Below are 25,895 nucleotides of genomic sequence, written 5' to 3' on the forward strand. Positions count from 1 at the left end.
CGAGACCTTCCACTGAGTGGAATTTTCCCCTTACGAGAACGACAGCTCGTGATTGGCCCCTTGCGTTGTTTGACGTCAGTGCAGAACAACCATCATTGCAGACACCCACCCAGACACTATCGCTCAGTGACGCACTGTCTCCCCCCCCCCCCCCACACACACACACACACTCACACTCACACTCACACTCACACTCACACACACACACACACACACACACTCTCTGCCGGTGGGGGGAAACAGTGAGGGGGTCTCAGATGATGTGACCATCGGAGCTTAGCCGTGTCAGAGGCAAAGGGCTTTGATGTGCCTCCACGTCTCCTTAGGGTGTGTAAAGGAGGGAGAAAAAAAAAATCAATGGACTTGCTGTCCCTCAAAAGTCCCCACTGAAGAGGGACCCTATGTGTCACCAAGTAACATGAGTATGACTCAGCCGCTCAGTGACGAGATTAAGGTGCGGTGACTAAAATTAGCCTGCTTACAATGACCGCTAATCTGATCTGATCTGATCTGATCTGATTTTAAGCCAATCAGGGACCTAAACATGGGTAGATGGAATGGTGATGTACATCTTTAACTTGGTTGGTTTGTAATGGTCTGTAGTCTCATGTTGGCGACATCTGAGGAAGCAGTTAAAGAGATGTACTAAATGTGCTGTGGCGAGTGGGGCCACAGCAGGTGGCAGACGACGTCACACCCGTCATAAGAGGACTTGTGCTGGGGCCAAAGTGAAAGTTCATCAGGTGGGATCTCCACCAGTCTAGAACAGTGGGCAGCCAAAAGGGTGAAAGCCCTAATCAGGATCAACTGGGATTGGTCACGGAGATCTCAAGGCAAGGAAGGGATGATCGGTCCTGAAACAAAGGGACTGTAAACACATCTCGGTCACAGAGAGATTAAAGTCAACCTGGATCACTTTGGGGGAAAAAAACAAACATTCCTTCAACAACAACCAGGCAACCATCATCACCCCCTGATCCACTTTACTTCAGTTCCGATCTGATTCAAATACCTAAACTTGGATATCTGCCGATACCGATACCAGAGCTACACACGGACCGTGTACAGCTTTATATCGCCATCAGGAGGCCAGACAAAGTGGAGCTGCTGAGCTGCAAGAGGGTTAGGGTTAGGGTCCAAGTCAGAGACATGTCTGTTATTAGCTAACTAGCAGCCTCGGTTTTCGTCTTCTCGATTCCCAAGTGCTCACATGGAAACAACAGGAAAAGCTCTAAACTCCCTCGTAAAAAGGTAGCTTACAGGCTGCTGTAGAGGCCAACGCACCCTAGTGGAGATGCACCCTAGTGGAGATACACCCTAGTGGAAATGACCTTAGCGGAGATGACCTTGACCCTAGTGGACATGGCCTTAGTGGAGATGACCTTAGCGGAGATGACCTTAGTGGAGCCATTCAGACATCAGCATTGTTTTAGGTTTGTTAAAATCAGGTTGTAGATGAAGACTTACATAATCATGTACTTACAATTATAACCGTATAGGATGTGGATCAGTGAAATCTCACCAATGCCCGACCCCTTTAATAATGTCAGTATCGGTGCAGATATCGATCCATTGATCACTACTTTCATGTAGAACTAGAAATGTCTACAAGTATACACTTTATCAATATATAATTCTCCATAGAAATCAAATCAGTAGAGCTACAGCAACCACATAGATCAGTAGAGCAACCACATAGATAATACCAGATGGAAACTCATTTCCATATCAATAGGCTTTAGGTGACTTCTCTTCTTGGAGCCATTTCAAAAAATGTCTCCTGCATGTCTACACAATGCAGGCACACACACACACACACACACACACACGCACACACGCGCACACACGCACACACACACGCACGCACACACACACACACACACACACACACACACACACACACACACACACACACACACACACACACAAAACCTTTTAGTTTTACACAAAAGAACTGAAAGCCATCTATACATTTCCATACATTTAAGTGTGTGTAGGAGTGTGTGTGTGTGTGTGTGTGTGTGTGTGTGTGGGCGCATGCTGCGTGTGTGGGTGCAGCCAAATGGAGTTCAGGTGTTCTCCTGTGCGTCGCCCTCCCCCTCTGGGTGCAGACAGGCTTTTATCTTCATGAAGACCGCCCTCCTGCACTGTGTGTGTGTGTGTGTGTGTGTGTGTGTGTGTGTGTGTGTGTATCTTCATGAAGACCGCCCCCTCCTGCACAGATATTTCAATAATGAATCGGTCCAGGCCCTGCGTGGCGTATCTGCGTGCGCTTTCCCATTTGTGCTGCCCACCGCGTGATGATAGCAGAGCGTGTGTGTGTGTGTGTGTGTGTGTGTGTGTGTGATGATAGCAGAGCCAGAGCTGAAATATGGGCCTCCGCTCCTAAATGGCTCATGGGCAATGGAGTGGAATACAAATGCACCTGGCTAAGTGGGCAGCATTGTGTGTGTGTGTGTGTGTGTGTGTGTGTGTGTGTGTGTGTGTGTGTGTGTCCATATACAAGTACATGCGCACAATGGTACAGACGGGACATTTGATGGGAAGTGACACACACACACACAGACACACACACACCACACACCACACACAGACACACCACACACAGACACACCGCACACAGACACACCACACACAGACACACACACACACACACACACACACACACCTCAGGACGCACAGGGTTCAGAAATGAAGTGAGTGGATTCCGGCACGAAACACAGAGTGTGCTCAGACTGAGGCGGCCGATCCTCTTTCATGGACGCCGGTTTAATTTGGAGCTCTGCTCTTCCGACCAGCCGGCTGGATTACAGGCAGGAAATGAAAGGTAATCGGAAACAGAGAGAGAGAGAGAGGACTTCAAGGGGAGTAGGGGATACATCCTTTGGATCGTGCTGCTCTCTCCTCCGTGGTCCTCCTCATCCGTATCTCTCAACTGGTGGGTCACAAACCCAAAAGTGGGTCGCAGCATCATTCTGAAGACACAGTGAAAGTTCTGTGTGAGCGGCAGATTCATAGCCTACCGTGTGAGAGCTTCAGCCTACTAGCTTACTAGCATTAAGCAAAAGGTGAAGCAAGTAGTCCCAGATAATAGTGTGGTAAAAAAAAAAAAATCTATTTAAGATCTTTATGATGTCAGACTTAGGGTTACGTGACTGCAGGGATAAAAGTAGAACATTTTTATGTTTATTTTATGGTTGGAATTCCATCAAATTTGGGTCGCAACTTAGTGACCATGGCAACCACTGCTCTGCATCTTTGCTGTAATTGCTCCACAACACTGCTCTTATAGCCTGCTGTACGGGCGGACCCTGGGGTCTCACTCGCTCGGTCTCTTCTTGAACCCCAGACCCACACTCCTGCAGCGCCCGCCTGGTCACACGTTTCCCTGTGGGCCCTCTGCCCTGTGCCCCCGACCCACAAACCACCACGTCACTCTTTGAAGTTCCCAGCACAAGTAGATTACATTTGCCCAGGAGTTCTACGTAGGCCCACGCCAGGCGGTTGATAGGTAGGCGTTGCCCACGCCAGGCGGTTGATAGGTAGGCATTGCGCTTGAAAGCTCCCCCCTGTAGGAGTGATGTATTGGCCAGAGCGATTGGATGAGGGGTAGCTCTTTTCATTAGAGACAGGAATGCCCCTGGCAGGCAGGCAGGCAGGCAGGCAAACAGATGGACAGACAGACAGATTGGCAGGGGGTGGAGTGGAGATCTATTGTAAGGTCAGGACCAATGACATTAATGTCCAGACAAGGATAAAAAAGTTAGAAGTTATGAGTGCTGAGAAGTGGTGAAGAATTTGCTGAGAGTGAAGAATCTACTGTCAGGCAGGCAGGCAGGCAGGCAGGCAGGGAAAAGGTTTACAAGTAGTAAGAGCAGTGGTTCAGGGTGACCCTGTCTAGCGGTAGAAAAACAACTGCATGACACATTTTGTTGCCAACACTCTGTAAAGGCAGATATGGTCATACAAATGCTAGCGCTGACAACACACAGAGTGGATGTTGTCCTCAAGAGTTAAAGTGTGAGTGGAGTTGTCCTCAAGAGTTAAAGTGAGAGTGGAGTTGTCCTCAAGAGTTAAAGTGAGAGTGGATGGTGCTGGAGACAGGAAAGTGCCGTGAGTGAAGCAGGTTGTGCCTGGCCTTTGCATGCCCCTCCAGATGGGAACGGGATGGGATTTAGTTTAGCTGCCGGGCAGAGAGGAACGCAGCGGAGCAAACGCACCAGCTCAGAGCCAAATCAAGACATGATTGTGTGCCCCAATCGCCCTTATGGACAAGCCGCCCCTGCTCCTACCCCCTTTTTCCCTCTCCATCCATGGGGCTGGGCCGCTCTCAAAGGCAAGTGCTAACAGCCTCAACATTAGCTTGCCTATCCCAAGAGTGCAGTGCAGGGACTGACTCCCTCTCTCTCTCTCTCTCTCTCTGTGTCTTTCTCTCCCTCCTCTCGCCTTCTCCCTCTATCCCCTTCTCTTTTCTCTCGCCTTCCCTTTGTCCCTCTCTCCAACCTCCTCTCTCTCTCTCTCTCTCTCTATCCCTCTCTCTTTCTCTATCCCTCTTTTTTCATCACTGTCTACCTGTCTATGTTAAGCAAATTACAATGCATGTCTATCTATAATTCTGGCTCACATGGGCAAATCTCCTCGAAAGCTGCACAACGACAGTAGGCATCAAGTCGTGTATCCATAGACAAACAAACAGACACACACACACACACACACACACACACACAGAGTGTGTTTATGCACAAATGCACCCAAACTCTCCGCATCACCACAACACCCTTGGGAGGTGTACTGAGTGCTCCCTAAGCTGAACAAAGGTAAAATCAGCCTGAGGCACTACAGCACGCTGGAACACCAGCCTCCTCCTCCTCCTCCTCCTCCTCCTCCTCCCCTCCTCCTCCTCCTCCTCTACAGCACGCTGGAACACCAGCCTCTTCCTCCTCCTCCCCTCCTCCTCCTCCTCCTCCTCTACAGCACGCTGGAACACCAGCCAGAGGAGCTCACCTGCCACCATCCACACAATCTCAACTGTTTACAAATGGAACACAAAAAACATGAAAATGCTGGAAGGCTACCGCTGCAATCATCGGCACTTCCTGCTCTTGTACCTCAGCTGGCAGAATAAGATACACACACACACCACAGCCTTGGATTCCATAATCAGGGTGCACACACACAGATAAACAGGTACAGCTGTACTGTGAGTGGCTGTGAATAGAATGAGCAAATGGAAATGGAAATAGTCTCCATTTCGGCGCCCTGAAGGACAGGCGTCCCCGTGTGTGTGTTTGTGTGTGTGTGTGTGTGTGTTTGTGTTTGTGTTTGTGTGTGTGTGTGTGTGTGTGTGTGTGTGTGTGTGTCCCGCCTGAACAGTTTGGGTGCCTGTCTACTTGATCATGTGACTCTGGTGGAGTCACCCCCATGGTGGCGAGCTGTGCATCTTCATTAGCGGGAATTTTTTTTATAAAAATCACTGCATAATTAAGGGCCAATTAATCTGCTCAGGAAGGCACCCGCTGATCAAATAAACACAGGCCGCTGTTTGGAGGTGGGAGTGGAGGTGGGGGTTGGGGTGGAGGTGGGGAGGGCAAGGTGAGGAGGTGAGAAGAGCAGAGAAAGTAAGTGTTTACTGGAGTAACATTCAGCAGGTACTGCCCAGCTCCAAAGGAGACTCAGGTAAGTGAATCCAACAGAGATGACGTTATGAGGGGAAATTCACTCGAGTTACACCTGCAGAGACCAGAAGCACCAGAAGTCTTTTTCCTGTAAAATTCCCTTTAAATTTCCTTTTTCTTGTAAATCTGGTGGAGAGAGTGTTTCAATATTACCTTGGGCGGTTTAACGAATGAAGAATTCAACAGCTAGGATCATTCTCTGTATTTTCACTGCGCAAACATTGCTTGTTAATGCATTAACACGTGCCTGGCTTCAGACTTATAGAGGAAAATCATGTTGGGAAAAAGAAAAAAGGAAAAAAAACACTGAAAGATTTCCAAAATCTCCTGTCAACACAGCTAAGTGAATCCAGTTCAAGAGATGTGTGCAACATGTTTAACCACGCACATGTGGGGAAATTCAGCTTTTAACACCACAGAGACTAATCCACTTCAAAAGCCATCGTTTCTTTCTACCCCCCCACACCAAACAAGATACAATACACAACTAACCCACACAGGCCACAGGAAATGCCATCTCACACCAAAGCTCTGTTTGGCGTTTTCTGCCACATGGACTGACCTTTCGTGATAATTGCGGCCCAGCGTCCGCAGGCTGCCACGGCTCGAGAACGCCAGAGTTACGCAACAGCGATGACTGGGCCGCGCGCGCGGCCGCCTTGGAAATGTCAGACGCGTCCGCCCGCAGATCATCAGAGCCGGGGTGAGCTCCTATCCCACGGCACCCACTTTCATGCAAACACAATTATGCTAATCGCATTCACACATTTAGCACTTGGTTTGGCTACACACATGCGCACAACACACACACACACACACACACACGTGCACAATACACACACACACACACACACACACACACACACACAGTGGTGCAGACAAGACATGGCTGATGGCAGTGTTTCTGCTTCTCAACAGCAAGGATGTTGATGAGTGTTGTGATTTTTTTTCCTCCAGCAGAAGTGAGTCGGGTGTGTGTGTGTGTGTCTGTGTGTGTGTGTGTGTGGGGGGGGGGGGGCGAGGCTACTGGCCCTCTCGGCTACTGGCCCTCTCTGCTTTACCGCATCACAACAGTGCGGGAGTCTACACAGCGAGCTGACTACCTGCTCCTTCGGCTAATAACCCACGGCAGACGTTTTCACCAGCCTTTCATTTCTCTTAAGTGCCCTACTGCCAACGAAGACCATGGTTAGCTCGAAGATAGCGTGAAGGTCACACTGAGTTAAAGCTAATTCCTTCAGATGTATAGTATACTGCCAACGAAGACCATGGTTAGCTTGAGGTTAGCGTGAAGGTCACACTGAGTTAAAGCTAATTCCTTCAGATGTACAGTATACTGCTGCTTTGCACTCAAGTCACGTGACCTGTTGCCAGAGTGTCTTTTCCAATGGCTTTTGACACAGATAATATGTTCCAGTTCCAGTAGAGACAGAGTGGGCTAAGCTCACTGGGCTGGAGTTCTTTATGCATAGCAGTCATGACTCGTCTAGAATGTTCTATGACTGACAGCGTAGCTTCTCTAACTGATAGCCTGCTCTCTGATATGGGACTGTGTCTGCTAGAAATCCACTACAGGCAGTATATGTCTGAGTGAATGATTTGCCCTTTTTCAAGAACACTGACAAGCAGAGATCAAATCAATAATGAAAAAACCCAGAGCATCAAAGTCCTGTGCAATATTTAGAACGGCTGTCGCCTTTGATTCATTTTTAACTACGTAAATATACCATTCAGAGTTCAAATGTTTTTTAAGAGGAAGTGCCTTATAGACAATGCTGAACAAATGGTTAGCTATTTGCTTTGCTTGTTTATGCAAACTCCCGTACCCACACACACACACACACACACACACACACACACACACACACACACACACACACACACACACACACACACACACTCTCTCTCTGTCTCCTTTTATACACACACACATTCACACCATAATAAGGGACTCGAGACCCTAGTTTATATGCTAAAAATAAGCTGTTGAAGCATTCGCAGACGAGTCTCTAAAGCATATAAGCAGCCCTGTCACATCAGCGTAAGCCAGCGGTGCCTGCGGTTGGCACATGTCACCTTGCATCGGCGTGCTCAGCTGCCACACTGCCTGCTCCGGGGCTGACCGCGGCCTCCGACGGCACCCATCACCGGGCCTCTCTCGCTCCCTCACCGGGCCTCTCTCTCTCTCTCTACCCATGTTCCTCTATCTCTCCCTCACCGGGCCTCTCTCTCTCTCTCTACCCATGTTCCTCTATCTCTCCCTCACCGGGCCTCTCTCTCTCTCTCTACCCATGTTCCTCTATCTCTCCCTCACCGGGCCTCTCTCTCTCTCTCTACCCATGTTCCTCTATCTCTCCCTCACCGGGCCTCTCTCGCTCCCTCTACCCATGTTCCTGTCGCCCCGCACCCCTCCCTCTCCTGCCCTCGCAGTCCATGCTAGCCCAGCTGCTGCAGGTGAGCGGACTGAGAAGGTCAGCATCCCCCGGCGGAGTGACTTACATCTACCTGCAGTGCTGGGTGACTGGCTCCGATCACTGTGACAGACACATGAAGTCTTGATTGCTTTGCTCAGCTGGGTTAAATTAGCACCATCGTTCCCTGCTACCCGAATGCCCCATCACCCGTTCTCCCATCCATACCCCTCTTCCATCCTTATGTTTCCATACGCAATGCCCCAACACCCGTTCTCCCGTCCATACCCCTCGTTTCCATACGCAATGCCCCAACACCCATTCTCCCGTCCATACCCCTCGTTTCCATACGCAATGCCCCAACACCCGTTCTCCCGTCCATACCCCTCGTTTCCATACGCAATGCCCCAACACCCGTTCTCCCGTCCATACCCCTCGTTTCCATACGCAATGCCCCAACACGGGCAGCACTGGACAGCGATCAAGGTCACATACAGTATTGTGTGTCTGTGTATCCTGTGTGTACTGGTTGTTTATGTTGCAGTTTTAATGTTCACTATTGCAGATAGCAGACAGGAACTGACATTGACATCAAACAGGGTGGCAGGTCTCATGTCACCCCCTATAATGAAGGATATTTACACGTGCACTCTGAACCTATGCTAGATCATTCATTTCCATTTTTCTTTTTTCGCTGCTCGCCCCACCCATTTGGTGTATAACCTTCAGTTTCTCATCTTTTACAAAAAAATAAATGTAAAACAGGACTGAGATGAAAAGGCAAGCGTGCTGTGGTGTGGTGTGCTGTGCTTGCGTGGGTGATCAGCAGGGTCCCACGGGGCGCCCGGGCTGTTAGCAATGACTTTGCCACATGAAGAGAAGTCATTAGGGAGGCGTACAGTGCTGCTAGCATTTAGCCCAGGTGATAGCTGCTATCTGTAATTGAGTGTGCCTACCCACTTGCTACCCACACTGCCCAGCACATACGCAGGCACACACACACACACACCCTCTCTCTCACACACTCACACACACACACACACACACACACAATCTCTCTCTCTCTCTCTCTCTCTCACAAACACACACACTTGCCCTCTGTTAGCCTGTCAAAAGTGAATGTTAAGAAGCTCTGCTCCATTTGTTCTGTGACAGATGTGTGTGTGTGCGCGTGTGTGTGTGTGTGTGTGTGTGTGTGTGTGAGTCTGTGTATGTGCTTGAGTGTGCAGGCATAGGCCGTGGGGATGATTTGTTAAGTATTATCGCAACATGGGCAATTTAATTCCTTGCTTAGGTTGCTGCAAGCGACCAGTAATGACTCTACATGCTTTGGAAATGGGATTCATGCATTTTTCAGCGTGTCTGTCATATACACGCCCTGGCAGCTTTGATAGGCCCGTCACCTTGGCACAACGAAGAAACACATCATCTGCATACCAGCACACCAACGATGGGGGAGAGAGCATGAGAGCCTGAATCTGCATGTGGTGCGTGTGTGTGTGTGCGTGTGTATGTATGTATGTGTGTATGTGTGTATGTGTGCGTGTGTGTTTGTTTGGATTCCTGAGATGCATCCTGGAGAGCAGACATCAAATATGGATGTTTTCAATTTCCTTCCCTCCTGAGTGGGGATGCTGGGAGATATGTCTTGGAGACGGAGCCAGACAGCTACCCCCTGCTGCCCCCCTCCCCATCCTTGCCAACCCATCCCTCCAGTGGCTCCCCAGCAGGGCGAAACACACCGGGGGTTAAACAACACTGCGCCTGAGGAGTGTGTGTGTGCGTTTGTGCGTGTGTTTGTGTGTTTGTATGTGTGTGTGTGTGTGTGTGTGTGTGTGTGTGGTGTGATAGTGTGTGTGGAGCGGTGTGAGTGCGGTGTTGGTGGTGGAAACTGTATCACAGGTGCGTGCTACACCCCAGGGAGCCCAGCCCTGCCGACATCAAAGTCACAGTCTCACCAGAGAGCTGGGCTAGGTGTCACCCTCCACACCCCCCCAGTCTCACCAGAGAGCTGGGCTAGGTGTCACCCTCCACGCCCCCCCAGTCTCACCAGAGAGCTGGGCTAGGGGTCACCCTCCGAACCCCCCCAGTCTCACCAGAGAGCTGGGCTAGGGGTCACCCTCCGAACCCCCCCAGTCTCACCAGAGAGCTGGGCTAGGTGTCACCCTCCACACCCCCCCAGTCTCACCAGAGAGCTGGGCTAGGGGTCACCCTCCGCATTCCCCTGCGCTTTCCTCCTCGTTGAGAGGCAGCTGGTAAGCAACACCTGGCCTAGCACTGTGTCAGCTACCCCACCCCACCCCACCCGCGTACACAAGGGCCCCGGGCAGGAGAGGACACCGGAGCGGAGCGGAGCAGAGCGGAGCAGGGAGGACAGAGCGAGTCCGGTCTCGGTAATGGAAAAGTGTCACACGGGAAGTGGGGGCCGAGGACAGAGCTGTTTCAAAATAGGCCTCCCCCCCCCCCTCCCCCCTCCACCTATCCACACCCGCACCCCGCCAAGATCTGTCTGATTCTAGGCCCAGAGCGGTAACGAGCTATTTTCAAATCAGGAAGGGAGGGGGTCAGTCTCTGTCTGTGTCTTGTGTGTGTGTTCACAGGCAAAGTAGGTTGAGACTACACTTCTGCACAGACAGTAAGGTCGGAGTGACTTCATAATTGAGTTAAAAAAGACAGACAGACACACACACACACACACACACTTGCAGCTGGTCTCGATGTTTCAGAAGGACCACAACAAAGTCAGGCGTACTGTGCCTTGCTCAAGGTCACCTGATTTATTAGCCCACCACACCACTCTCCTCAAGCCCCCCCCCCCCCTCTCTGAATGAGTCACACACTTGTCAGGAGGCGCTAGCAACGACAGGAATCTGACCTGCGCTGCAGAGAAACACATAGAGAGAGAGAGAGAGAGAGAGAGGGAGAGAGAGAGAGAGAGAGAGAGAGAGGGAGAGAGAGAGGGGGAGAGAGAGAGAGAGAAGGAGAGAGAGAGGGGAAGAGAGAGAGAGGGAGAGAGAGAGAGAGAGAGGAAGAGAGAGAGAGAGAGAGAGAAGGAGAGAGAGAGGGGAAGAGAGAGAGAGGAAGAGAGAGAGAGAGAAAGAGAGGGAGGAAGAGAGAGAGATAGGGAGAGAGGAAGAGAGAGGGAGAGGGAGAGGAAGAGAGAGAGAGATACAAAATAAGGGGGGACTGATTGGAAAAGGTTGGGTTTATTTTAAGACGGCCTCAGACCGGTGGGCAAGCCTGTCAGGAATCATTTATAGATGCTTCAATAGACTTTGAATGAAGCCCTAAGAGGGATCGAACTGTTGCGTGAAGGCTGCAGGGAAAAAGAGAATGTAAACGTGTGTGTGTCTGTGTGTGTGTGTGTGTGTGTGTTAATGTGTATGCACGCGTGTTCACATGCGTTTGGTTATGTATGTGTTTGGACAGAAGCGTGTCTGACTTGTGTGTCTGAGAATGCATCATCACTGTGTGTGTGTGTGTGTGTGTGTGTGTGTGTGTGTGTGTGTGTGTGTGTGTGTGTGTGTGTGTGTGTGTGTGTGTGTGAATATTTAGTGTGTGCATGCGTGTGACTGTACTCACATGGATGCTTTTGCATGCGTCATGAGTCTGCAGCCTGCATGTGTGTGTCTTCACGTAGACCCTGAAATGGAGCTCATAAACGGGAGGTCAGAAGAAGGGTTGATGAGGTCAGACCCAAACAGAAGAGAGAAGTGGCCTTACTCTACTGTGCTGACCGAGCCCAACTCCTACATACCACACAAAACATGTAACGTCTCGAACCCAACTCCTCCTACATACCACATAAAACAGAGAAAAGTTAAGTGGAATCCAACCCAGGGCTGTCAGACACTGATGCTAACAGGAGAGGAATTAGGTAGAAATGGAGGGTCCCTCCTCCTGTTCCTCCTTCCGGAAGATTCCTGGGGTGAGCTGCCTGTTCCATGCAAGGCTCCAAGCTCTGATCAAACACAAAAACTTCTGCCACATTTAGTGTTAGCACTGAATACTTTTATATATAACGGATCCTCCATCTGGAGTCATTTGACAGGGTTTTGTCTCTCTCTCTCTCTCTCTCTCTCTCTCCTGCTTGCTCTCTCTTTCTCTCTCTCTCTCTCACCATCACACTCTCTCTCTATATGTCCCTCTCCGTCTCTCTTTCCAAAAATGCCCTCTGCTCGATGATATCAATAAGGCCAGGCACACTTCAGGTCCAACTTTGAGAAGCAAAGAAATGGAACACTGTCCATTCACGGGCGGCGTCATGAGAGTATGGGAAAGCAGGGCACTACCGTCTCGGCACCTTCATCTCTACCCTCACCAGCTTCGGCACTACTGTCACGGCGCCTCCATCTCTACCCTAACCAGCTCCAGCGTACATGTCATCTTGTGACAGCCTCTCTATCGGCTCACATCGCAGGGAGACGACACGAGTGTGTCATCATCATAATCAGGCCCATTTGGCTGCAGAGGCACATCCAGAAAGAGCGGGTTTGGAATGACTAATGCATCGTCAGCCATCGCCAGCACTTAGATTATGGCAGAGACGCTGACCTTCAACATCTAGTAGGCTTACGTCTCTTGCCTCTTTGGCTTGAAACGTGAAATAAAATGGTCGTGGTTCTCCAGTCCACGAGCACGCCTGTGCTTTTACCATTCCAGTCTGGCCAATGATTATAAAAGATTGACCATAGAGCAAAATAAAAGCAAGGTGCACTTCCATAAATTGATGCTAACACAAATGGATAAATGGAAGGGACAAAAAAGAAAGGGATAAAAAGACTGAAAGGACGAGGTACATGCCGTTCCATCGTCCCTTTGGTCCTCCTGCAGAAATCATAGGGACAAAAAAAAAAAAACTGCTTGCTGCGTCGGTCAGCAAAAGAGGACACAAAAAGGACACAACAAACAAACAGGCAGCACTGCACTGTCACAGCAGGGGTGGTCACGTCCTGTCACGGGCAGGCGGTCACAGGCTCTCACCACCACAAGCCCTGCACTCTAATCTGGGCCGCCAGAAGGCATGACATGATTTGATCCGCAGGATGAGAGACACACACACACACACACACACACACACACACACACACACACACACGAGAGAGAGAGATGAAAAGAAATAAAAAAGGAGGAGAACGAGAAAGAGTTGGTTTTGAGGATAGTTGGAGCAGCCCTGTTTTCACACCACCAGTTACCACGCTCAACACACACACACACACAGAGAGAACACGGAGACTCCATGGTAACATGTTAACGAGGCATGTTTAATGAGTTTAAAACACAAGGGTAATAAAAGGTAGAGGCTACAGGAACTTTTTTTCAAAGCTGTTTGCGCTGCTTTTGCTTTTAATGTTTGCGAGCTGCAAGAGCTGTTGCATCAGAATGCCTGCACAGAATGACATTCGGCGTAACCCTGGGAAGTGACGGCAGCTAGCAGCATGGTGGTTCACCTACACACGCCCTTGAAAACAGCAGCCGTTTTGGGGAGACTAATGAACTGGGACGTTCATTGGACTCTCCCTAGATGCTAACCCCAGGATTGCAGTGCCCTTGGCACCTACGGAGGTTCCTCCCCCAGACACCACCAGGGGCTTTGGGCGTGCTGGCCCAGCAGACAGAGGCTGGGATCAAGCTCCCTGGCGCGAGCGTCATCCCGAATAACATCCTTGAGTTGGGCCACCAGACTGGCCCCTTGCCTACTGTTGTATCACATGTATTACGACGATTCCAGACATTTTTATGAGCGCTGTGGTGAAGGTCATGCATCGGTTTGACAGAAGAGGTCTCGCAACGCTAAATAACATTGCAATTTGTGTCAGCGAATAACATAATGGAGACGTACTAAATAAGCTAGCCTAAAAATCCCCCCCTCTACATGATTAGCATAAGATTAAAAAGCGGGGGAAGGGGCAGAGACAAATCACAGTAAGAGGAATACGGGCTGATTTACCAACAGAAAATAAAACCTTTGAAAAGTGAGCGAAATGCTGCCTGACAAATGGAGGAGAACAGTGCGTGTGGGCAAGTGCTATTTCCAAAGGACCTCCAGCCATGCTAAAGCGCTTCGCCTTTGAAGTTTGAAATGGAGCCCCGGAAAGTAATCCCATAAAAAGAAGAAGAGGAAAACACACACACACATACACACACACACACACACACACACACACACACACACACACACACAAGCTCTAAATGCAGAAGCCTAAAAAAAGGTATCAGCCGGTGGCCATGCTGCGAGGCTAAATTACGGTGCAATGAGCCGGGGTTAAAACGACGGCCACGCTTAACCTGTCAGCCTGTTAACCTGTTAGGCCCCCTGGGGGACACGTACACACACCAAACCAGTTTCCATCTGTCAGGCCACAAGCAGAATGGCAACATTAGCGGATAAACCGGCAATAAAAAGCCAGCGCTACCCATTGAAAACCATATCCCTGGTAAATCAAGCTGGTACAACAATGTGGTTAGAAACTAGGGTTGGTCAGACCAGATGCCTCCAAGCACCGTACAATCAAAACTCTGACACACCAAAAGGACTCCAGCTCATGAGAGGGTTTTTGAAACTTCATGGATGATTACAACATCATTGGATGATAGTTTGCTAAATGCTTGATTGTTCCAAAGTGGGTGCGCCATGTTGCTCCATCATGCACCTAGAGCACACCTGGTTTCCCCTCTCTCACACCTGGTTTCCCCTCTCTCTCACACCTGGTTTCCCCTCTCTCTCACACACCTGGTTTCCCCTCTCTCTCTCACACCTGGTTTCCCCTCTCTCTCACACCTGGTTTCCCCTCTCTCTCTCACACACCTGGTTTCCCCTCTCTCTCTCACACCTGGTTTCCCCTCTCTCTCTCACACCTGGTTTCCCCTCTCTCTCTCTCACACCTGGTTTCCCCTCTCTCTCTCACACACCTGGTTTCCCCTCTCTCTCACACCTGGTTTCCCCTCTCTCTCTCACACCTGGTTTCCCCTCTCTCTCTCACACACCTGGTTTCCCCTCTCTCTCTCACACCTGGTTTCCCCTCTCTCTCACACCTGGTTTCCCCTCTCTGGGGTGTGGGTAGGTGGTGGACCCTATTAAAGTCTGGTGTATGTTTGGAAACTACTTGTGATGTGATCAAATGAAGAAAAGAGCCTGATTCCTTTGAAGCTGGGATAGAATAGGGTAATTCAATTCAATTCAATTTGATTTATATAGCGCCATAACAATAAAATTGTCTCAAGGCGCTTTGGTTTGGTTTGGTATGGTATGGTATGGTATGGTATGGTATTGTATGGTATGGTATGTTACTGCAGCTCACTGCAGGTCGCTAGCTGATCATGAACATTCACTATAAGCCTTTTAAACTCATGACAGCTTCATATGAAGTCAAACCACTTTAAGGCAATTTGGTGCCCTGCAATTTTAATGCACGTTGGCGGATTGCCAGCCGTTTTTCTTTCCAGTTAGAAGAGCTTCCTTTCAAGTGCTTGACACACAGCGGTGCATATGGTCTTGCCATGTATTACTTAAGTGGTTTCATTTCCCTCCATAGTCATGGCCTTCGCTATTATTTGCTCCATTAAATTAAATTCATTTAAATTAATATTAATATTTATTTCACTGTTCTTTTAGAATGTCAGGACTAGTGAATAATGAAAGGAGAAACATACTACCACTGAACTACTGAATAAAGTGCAATTACATTATTCTAAATATTGACAAAATTGCACACCTTCAAAACCATATTTACAGGCAAAACAGGATTTCAGCCATGACTGTTCCAGTTCTTCAGTGCACTCAAAGGCAGATGGAACGAGTGCCGGTGACTCATGCGCTCTCCTTCGCTTCTAATGGCTGCCGCACATCAAGGGAATGTTCTTTTTCACGCAGCAAAAATCTCCAACAAGGAGTCGTGCTTAATGTCTATAAAATCTAAAAGCAATTAAATGGTGGTTCAAAAGCACAGCGTGCCAGTGCAGCAGCTGTGTCTTTGAGCTTGGCGTAGCACTGGTGAGAACAGGCAGGGCCAAAACTATCAAATAGAAGAGCAAACATGAAAACATCTTTGCCAGACAGACACTCTCGTTACCTGCCTGGCTCTGTGACACACCCATCAGCCATGGGTAGAAAGCTGCCATGCAGGTCTATGACTGGTGGTGTGATTTGCTCTCACCAGCACTATCTTTCTCTCTGGCAGTCTGAGCTTTTCTGCCCAAGGCATAAGAGTCTGTCTATAGTGCCTGGGGCAAATGGCATGGGGTAAAAAGTCAACACTTTTGATGTGGTCAATCAATACAGAGCAAGCACTGGACTTTGAAGGAGACTAATTGAAAGAGACAAAAAAAAACGTTTTAATTATTTTGTCTTTTTTCATTTTTTGGAGGTGGAAATGATTAATTGTACAAAGAATTTAGAATGCACACTGAATTCCGAACGCACATTTAGCGAGGTTTTGTGACATGACAATACAAATGCTCCTTATCTGAAACTGGCTTCTATGGAAATAAATGAAAAAAAAAAAAAAACACAACAGCTCTCATGAGAAATGTATCTGTAATTTCCCAGTAACTATCTCAGTATTCACAGCACAGAAGGCTTCACGTGCTCCTGAAAGAGGGGGGGGGGGAGAGATCCTATGGGACTGACGGCTAAGGGCAGCCACATCATTTTGCATCAGGCCTCCTTTCATCACCGCACTCACGTCTCATCCTTTCACCACAACCCGCCTCTTTATCATTTTCGAAAAACGACGTGCACGACTCCCCCAAGTAGCTTCCCAGCTATTTCAGACCACGAGGCGTAACAGACGCAAGGTCCGGAGATGGGGGAACGCAGATAAACGGAAGAAAATGAATGCCGCCGCCACCTTCACAGCTTCGAGATTAGAAAGATCTAGAGGACAACTTTTGTCCTATATGACAAATGATACTATTATACTCCCCCACTCGTAAACTGATATCTACATCGTTGGCTCCTCAGTATTCATCTGGTCCTCCGCGTATCGCATCAGTGAGACTTGTCAAAAACTTTACAGTGGAAAATACCACTTTTGACTCACTCGCTGGGTGTTCTTTGTAAGTATGAGCTCTATGGTACTCACTCGCTGGGTGTTCTTTGTAAGTATGAGCTCTATGGTACTCACTCGCTGGGTGTTCTTTGTAAGTATGAGCTCTATGGTACTCACTCGCTGGGTGTTCTTTAGAAGTATGAGCTCTATGGTACTCACTCGCTGGGTGTTCTTTGTAAGTATGAGCTCTATGGTACTCACTCGCTGGGTGTTCTTTAGAAGTATGAGCTCTATGGTACTCACTCGCTGGGTGTTCTTTGTAAGTATGAGCTCTATGGTACTCACTCGCTTGGTGTTCTTTGTAAGTATGAGCCACACGTCTGTCAGTCCCATCTCTACAACAGGCCTTCACATTGTAGTCCATTTCCTGTCTCTAGGAGCCAAATTAATAGTGTTGACAAATAACGCTGCTGTGAGTATGACTACCCCGCGAGAATGTTATAAGTCAGCTGTCCATTTTAGGTAATATTCTGATGTTATAAGTCAGCTGTCAATTTTAGGTAATATCCTGATGTCAGGACTCTACCCAATCTCCAGCCTGTAGAAGACTGGTAGTGCCAATATGTCTATGCCTAGTTTCAGCCCTCCAATGAAGACACGTTAATAAGCGAAACCACTCCAAACCTAAACAGAGTAAAAAGCACTTTTGGTTCTAAACCCAACAGCTTACAGTCATTTGCACAGCAGATTAAAGTGGGGCTTATGCAACTCTAGATGAGGTGAGATATGGTGTTTGTATAGCGTCTTTTTATTTAATTTTTCCAGGTTAGATTGAAGACACCACTAAATAACTACATTTAAATGCACGCGTTCCATGTGTTTGCCCAAATGCTTTCCGGAAGCTCTCCAGTAGAGTCAATCATGGCTCCCAGAGCTTGAGTATAGTATATGCAATCACTGTACATGGAACAACAACCTCCTGTCAATCAAACACCAATCCCACACTCTCAAAAAGAACCAATCAAAACCTCCCTGGCAATACAGAGTGATGTGTTGGTGCCAGTGAAGATAAGTAATGGTGGGAAAATGCATTTTTTTTTTCATCCCTCCACTTTGAAGTTTTTTGATTGGAGAGAGGGTAGAGGGCCATCTCTTTGAGATTCTATCAGCAAACTCCTGTGCCACGCAACTCCTGAAGGTCAGAACCGACTGGCGGAGCGGGGCAGGGCGGGGCGGTACTGGGGTGCCTTTCTTCATCCCGATTGGTTGAGCACGTCCAAGCGGGGGGCTAAATATCGCAGCATGCCTTGTGCTCCCCAGAGAACGCTTCCTCCTCCGCATACATAACTAACGGGAGCCCTTGATAGCAACTTGCCCAAGCCACAACGCTATCAGTCAGGTGCTTAGCATTGGTAATCGCACGTGATGAAGGTCAAGATCAGTAAAGGGAGGTCAATGTCATTCTGGCGCTACGCCATCATGATCTCTTTATTCCGCATCAGCGGCGCCTAAAGTGAACTGTTTTGATGATACGAAAAGGACCTGGCTTCAGAAGAGGCACTCCCAAAGTTCCTACTCACACCAGCAAGGGCCTGGACAGACGGAGTGAGACAGACGGAGTGAGACAGGGCAGATGGAGTGAGACAGGGCAGAGGGAGTGAGACAGGACAGACGGAGTGAGACAGACCGAGTGAGACAGGGCAGAGGGAGTGAGACACACAGAGTGAGACAGACCGAGTGAGACAGACCGAGTGAGACAGGGCAGAGGGAGTGAGACACACAGAGTGAGACAGACCGAGTGAGACAGGGCAGAGGGAGTGAGACACACAGAGTGAGACAGACCGAGTGAGACAGACCGAGTGAGACAGGGCAGAGGGAGTGAGACACACAGAGTGAGACAGACCGAGTGAGACAGACGGAGTGAGACAGGGCAGACGGAGAGAGACAGGGCAGACAGCTGAGACAGTGAGGGAAGAGTCGATCCTCCATCTCGGGACAGTGCTTGAGACAATAGCAGCCTCAGACAAAACAAACTTCACAACAGTGGAAGAACATTTTTTGCAAAGCCAAGTTAGACATCTTTGTCGTTTTCAATGACGCTCATGTTCTCCAGCCCTCATTTCAACATGGCAAAGTCAGTCAGCCGGAGGAAGCGGAGGAAGCGGAGGAACACTCAAACTCGGCTGCATTACGCTCCTCCGTATTTGGCTGCTAATTAGTCCAACTCATATTGCTGTAATTTCATTACTGTCCCGACTGATGGCAATTATAGCCGCGAGCCGACAGCCTGATTCAAAGCTTGGGAGATATCACAACAGGCCAGAGCAGACGCACGCGGCAGCACCGGGCCGCTCACAGCTTCTCTACTCATGATTGGATGAGAGGAGGAGGAAGTAAACAATCCAAGCTTACCAAGTAGGGCTGTTTCAAAGTCATACCTATGTAATCCACCCATGCCTCTGCATCCTCACTCGCTTGGGGACGGAGAAGGATGTTGGTAAACACAAGTTGAGCAAACACCAGGGCTGTAAGTAAACAACAACATCGTGACGCGTGTTTGTCTCCAGGTCAATTCCAAAACTCTGCTCCAGTCTAATGCACCATCATAATGCCCTCCCACTGTTCATTTTTTCCCTTAATAAGATTTAAGGCAATGTGTGCATGTGAAGGGTGGTGGTGGGGGGAAGGGGTAGGTTTTTAATGAGTTGCTTAAACAGCAACGTGGTGCTTAATCAACCCTTCCTCTGACGAAAGAATTCAATTTAACAGCGCTTTGGTTACTTTTTAATGAGCATGTGTAAACACGAACGATTAAAGTGGCCAGCGCTGAATCTTTCTGCCCAACCGTACCAATAAAACGGAGCGTGGTGCTGGGGAGGCGGGAGGCTAAATGAACTCGCCAGCGCACTATGTTAATGTGCTCTCCGCCCCGAAAGGCCTACGATTTATTACCTGCACCTCTCTTCCAGGCTTCACTCCAATATAATCGAAGGAGGGGTCCTATGTCAGCCGCTCAATTGATTAAGGTTTAATGAAAGACTTTTAATTAAAGTCGCAGTGTGTGTGAGCGTGTGTGTGTGTGTGTGTGTATCCATATGTGTTGGCTGCAAAAAGATCTGGTGGCTCTGTGGAGGGTATCAGAGTGTGTTTGTGTGTGTGTGTGTGTGTGGGGGTGACTGAGGAGGGAAAAATGAATATTAAAAAAGTAGATTAGGGACAACAGATTTCTACAGTCGCATTTGGCTTCAACTCTGGGAAACAGACTTGGGTATGTGAAAATGCCTGAGCCTAGACAAGTCTCCATCTCTGGAGCTGGATCTTGAGTCATGTCATCTGCTAATCTGTGCCACGGGCCACTGGGATGTAGGTTTATGTTTACAGTTTTTTATCAATACTGGTGATTGCTAAGGTTGTCAACAGGACAACAAAATCTTTTATACGGTTATATTTTTTGTTATATTAATAGTTAGATGAAATGCATGATCACATAATTTATATTTACAGTGTCTGTCAGTCTTATTAGCTCAGCAGTGCCCACTCTACACAACAACATATTTTTCTCTCCTGCTTCATCTACCTAATAATATACTCGGTCAAGCACATTAACTGTACAGTGGTGGCAAGGAGCCTTTGACCTGACAACAGCAATCTTATCTGAAAATGTTTCAAGTTTCAAGTATAACACAATTTCTCAGACCTAGATGATGATCACAATAGGCTCCCACTGGGTAGCAGGAAGGAAACGAGAGAGAAACCGTGTGTGTGTGTGTGTGTATGTCAGTGAGTGTGTGTGTGTATGTCAGTGAGTGTATGTGTGTGTGTGTGTGTGTGTGTGTATGTCAGTGAGTGTGTGTGTGTGTGTGTGTGTGTATGTCAGTGAGTGTGTGTGTGTGTGTGTGTATGTCAGTGAGTGTATGTGTGTGTGTGTGTGTGTGTGTGTCTGATGCGTTCCACGTGTGCACAAGCACAAGGGTCGGAGCCCTTTCCCATCATGCTTTGCTCCACTCTGATTGGCACCACCTGCATTGTGATGGGCTCATTATTCTCATCAGCGTGAGGGGGTGTGTATGAATATATGTATGTGTGTGTGTGTGTATGTGTGTGTGTGTGTGTGTGCGTGCATGCGTGTGTGGTTATGTGTAGCGACCATAAAGGGTGGCACGGCCCCACATCAGCGGTGCTTTGATTAGAGGGCAAGGGTCACATCTGATGGAGCACGCCACGCACACGGCAACACTGTCATTTCACCGTCGCGGAGCTCGACAGCCGCGCGGCAGGCACACTGTACGCTGAGTGACAGCCGTGCCGTGGCAGATTAAATTAAGGCTGATTTGGTTGCCTTCCACTGTCAAGGTGACGGCCATTACAGGGAAAGGCCTTTTATGCAAATGACAAAGGCATACTGGCCAAATTGACATCAACTAAATGGGATTCGTAACCATTTCAGATGCAAAATGATGGTTCTGAAATGTCCTCCCGCTGTGCTCATAATGTCCCGCTTCTACATGCGGACGTTCCACTGCTTTATGTTTCACTCGCGATGATGGAACATTATGTTATCTGCAGTCGAGCACAGATATTTGCATGATGGCATGTGTTTTTGCAGACTTGATTTAGCCGCACGCTAATGCTAATGCTATTCCCCACGGAGTTGTTTAGTGCACAACAATTAGTCCTCGAGATAATATAATACTCAGGGCTTAAGGCCCCGTCACACCATGACGTTCTGGTCAACGTTCTCTGAACTTTCTAATCGTTCAATTTCGAGCGTTCTAGGGCGATGTGGACACATCTGGCGTGTGACTTAACGAAAGAATAGCGTAGGACTGACGCATGACTACTAACGTGGGACTCACGCATGAGGAGCATGTAACCGCGACTTGTGACGTGTCACTTGTGCGCGACAAACGTCTGCTGACGTGTCTGCTACTAGCGCTGCTGCAAGTAAGAAGATGATAAATCCTGCTGAAAGTAAGAAGAATACAAAGCCTCTTTCACTAGCAATGTCTTTGGACGAAGATTTACTGTTATTATTACTGTGATTTACGAAATAACGGGCGTTATTCCTGGGGTTTTATGTTATTAAAATAAATTATTTAAATTTGACACTGAATTTGTGTTTCTCAATGTTTATTATTAGAAAACATCAACACATCCACACACATTGTCCATGTCACAAGAGTCTTCATATCATATCCATCTGCCATGGAACAGCACCAGCTATAACAGTGCTCAGCTATGTTCAAGTTCAGTCCATCTACTTCATGCTGGGCTCAAGCAAGCATATATACCCTCCACTCCGCTTTTCGCTAGATTATGCAATGACCTTGCATGACATGATAGCATGGAATATGTAGATTTATAGTGCACAGAATAACGTTTGCAATGATGTAAGTTGCGTTTGTTGATCACATATGGTTAATAACATATTAATTGTAGAAGGGACATGATCAAATCAAGATCTTCCCTTGGTGAAAAAACTTTCGCCGATATCTTCCTACGAGAGATGGGTTAGGTGCTCAAATTTCCCTGGATCAAAGAGGACGTTAGTAGGCATGTCCAAACTAAAAATCACGTCTCAGGATTGCTGCGCACATAAGTTATTTCGGGTGCATCAACTGTACTCAGTCTACCCTACCCAACGACTGACTATGATAGCCAAACGCGTGCAAAGTTAATAAAACGTTCCACGAAAGTTCTCCAGCGTTTAAATGAAACGTTGAAGAACGCTGATCTCCATGAGAACTTTTGTGCATGTTCAAAACTTTTTTTTTGGACCAGCGTTCTCCTCCGATCACCGACGATTACCGACGATTACAGCGTTCACCAGCTTTCACACAAAGCTCTTCTGGCGCAATTCCAGCGACCATGGACGATTACCAACGTTTCCTCTAACATCATAGAACGTTGACCAGAACGTCATGGTGTGACGGGGCCTTTACAGCGTGCACAAATTGAGTGCTAAGCTTGCTGGGTTGATGTTGTATGTGAATCCAAAGAATGCACAGACCAGAGAGAATTGCCCTCATATGGCGGGTGTTAATATGGACAATGCCTTCGCTAATTGTGCTATTATTTAGGATGAGGGTTTTGAGCACGCCGAGGAAGCCGTGTTGGTCGGTCTTGTTGCGGTGAAATTCAGGGTCATCCAAGTCTGGTTTCCGTATATTGCATAGGCAGAGTAGACGAAGCCTATGCCACTTCCATTAAAATGAATCTTTGCTTTGTGCAAACCATGCAAAACGCAACCATGTACATGGACGGTGCATGTGTAATGTACAAGATTTGATGCTGAATAACAATCTCATCTCCCATGGTAAACACGCAGTCAGCCAATTCAGTTTTCATCAATACCATGGACCACCACATCCCTATAGACTTAATTACTTCCCTGCATTGGTGATTAAATGTGTATGTGCAAGGGTGCATGCATATACACTGCGTGTGGGGGTGAGGGTGCACACACAGGCCCATTAATATGGGAGACATTCTAAACAGCTCGCTCACAAACGGGTTCGAAAAAGCAGAAACAGAAACACAGCGAGAGCAGAATTCATTATGGCAGTGTGTGTGTGTGTGTGTGTGTGTGTGTGTTTGTGTACTGTGGGGAATTTTCCCTGATATCATCAAATGGAAAGCGACTGAGAGTCCAGAGAGAGAGAGAGAGAGAGAGAGAGAGAGAGAGAAAGAGAAAGAGAGAGAGAAAGAGAGAGAGAGAGAAAGAGAGAGTGTGAGAAAAAGAGAGAGAGAGAGAGAGAGAGAGAAAGAGAGATGGGGGAAATGTGTATCTTTGGCTGCCAGAACGGCAAACTAATGAATAGCTGAGAGTTGACTACTCATTGTAATTACATTTAATGCGACTATTACAAGGTTTATAAAACAATTTTACGGCTAGAGCAAAACAATCAAACACAGATAGTAATCTCACTGTGAGTCTTTTAAGGGGAGATTTACAGTGCCGTTAGACCTTTTAGGTCACACTCTTCCTGTTTACCATAATAAAGCAGGACAAATGCATCAGGGGAGAGGAGGGGGAGAATAGACTGCAAGCCGGAGAGCAACCACAAACTGTCACAATGCATGTCATCTATGCTGTTCAAAAACACTGAGATATGTGACAAAAAAGATCAGAGACAAGGAGAAAAAAAGAGAGAGAGAGAAAGAGAGAGAGGGGGGGGGGAGAGGGAGAGAAAGATAGTTATGAAACAGAGACGGTGATACCATCCTGACCTTTTAGTGCTGAACATGTTGGCAACTGTTGGGATGCTGTCTGTCGAGATGCTTCTTCTGCAGGTTGAGGGAAGACACTACGTCTTCAGGGAATAACCCTTAAAGAGCGTGAGAGAAAAAAGAGAGAGAGAGACAGACATGTTAGACTTACATGTTAGACTTAGCCCAACATCCCCCAACAACTTCAATGAACTGTCTTTAAATTCTTCAGTGCCTGAACGAGGAAGTGGACTATCAGCATCTGGGTTAAATTTAGCAAAGACAGAAAAGCTTTCCACTGCAGAATTTCTCTCCATTTTTAAGTAACCTTGAGTATGGTCACCTACGACCATACATGTCTTAAAGAAACACTATGCAACAATTTGCCACTTTTTGAGGTATGGTTTTATAGGCAACTAGTTTTAGTGACTTCTTATTCATTTTGACGGTGTATAGTCATGTGAAGTGAAGTTCTGTGTTTTCAGGGTCTGAATACCCTGTAAGAAAAGCTTTCAAAGCATGACAACACCAACTAGACCACAGAAAGACACCAATTAGCATGTTAGCAAGCGTTTATCAGTGCCACTAGCCCTGTTGGTGATGTTTGCAAGGTTTTTATATGCCTTTTACATAGTTAGCTCTCTCTCTAGTTTCATACCAAAACTCCTTACTGCTGCTTTGACAGTCAGTTTCAGTTCTGAAGTTAGATTATCAAGGTCTGATGATCATCTCATCCAGCACTCTTTAAGGCCTCAGTTTGAGTGCACACACTGATGCATCTCTGGAGAACAGTCCAGATTGAAACCATACAACAACCTACGCCACACACTCAGAGCAGTCCAGATCGACACCATACAACAACCTACGCCACACACTCAGAGCTTCCAGATAGACCCCATACAACAACCTACGCCACAGACTCAGAACAATCCAGATCGACACCATACAACAACCTACGCCACAGACTCAAAGCATGGGCTCTAAAAACGGTTAGGACTCCACCTCTTATAGCCACACAAACATTTAAACAACTATGGAAAGGGTTAAAGTAGACAAAAAGGGATGTTTACAGGTAAAAAATCATTTTGCTTTCCCCCTCTTTCCCCCTGAAGCTCTCATTCAGCTCACTGCATGTTGACTGACAGGACCAGCAGATGGGAGGGGAGCCGTCTGAGACCCTGGCCCGCGGGGGGGGGGGGAGATCCGAAATGTAGTCACACACACTGAAAACAGCAGGAAGTATTTGCTTAAAGACACGAGCCACCTGCTGATAAACCCCCACCAAGTGCTCATGCGTGCTCCACACAGGAGCCAAACGCCACGTGACGCAAGGCACTGCAAAAGCGAGGCAGACATCTTCTCACGTGCAACCGCAGGGCACATTTTGGGTGTTCTTCCTCCACAAACAGATGCTATAAAGTTGTATGTAAAAGTTTGAGCAGATGACAGATTTAGCCGATTTTGAAGTGAAATAAATAAATAGAAACCCTGCAGGCAAAGAACCATTAAACAAAGAGGCTTTGTTTAAATTGTATTTCTTCTTAAGTTAAGAACTTGAAAAAAAGATAAAAATGTAACAATAATTGGACACCCCACTAAGCAGTAACACT

General features: G+C 47.7%; 1 protein-coding gene across 1 annotated transcript in view; it reads right to left on the reverse strand.

Moving 5' to 3' along the window:
* Window positions 1-25,895, reverse strand: part of oxr1a (oxidation resistance 1a) — a 147,995-nt gene that overhangs the window by 107,241 nt on the left and 14,859 nt on the right. The window contains exon 2 of the mRNA XM_031576119.2: window positions 24,307-24,404. Within this exon, the coding sequence (XP_031431979.1) occupies window positions 24,307-24,323 (17 nt within the window). The 5' untranslated portion in view covers window positions 24,324-24,404. The remainder of the gene's footprint in view (window positions 1-24,306; window positions 24,405-25,895) is intronic.

The sequence above is a fragment of the Clupea harengus genome, chromosome 11 (assembly GCF_900700415.2).
Source record: "Clupea harengus chromosome 11, Ch_v2.0.2, whole genome shotgun sequence".
Classification (NCBI taxonomy): domain Eukaryota; kingdom Metazoa; phylum Chordata; class Actinopteri; order Clupeiformes; family Clupeidae; genus Clupea; species Clupea harengus.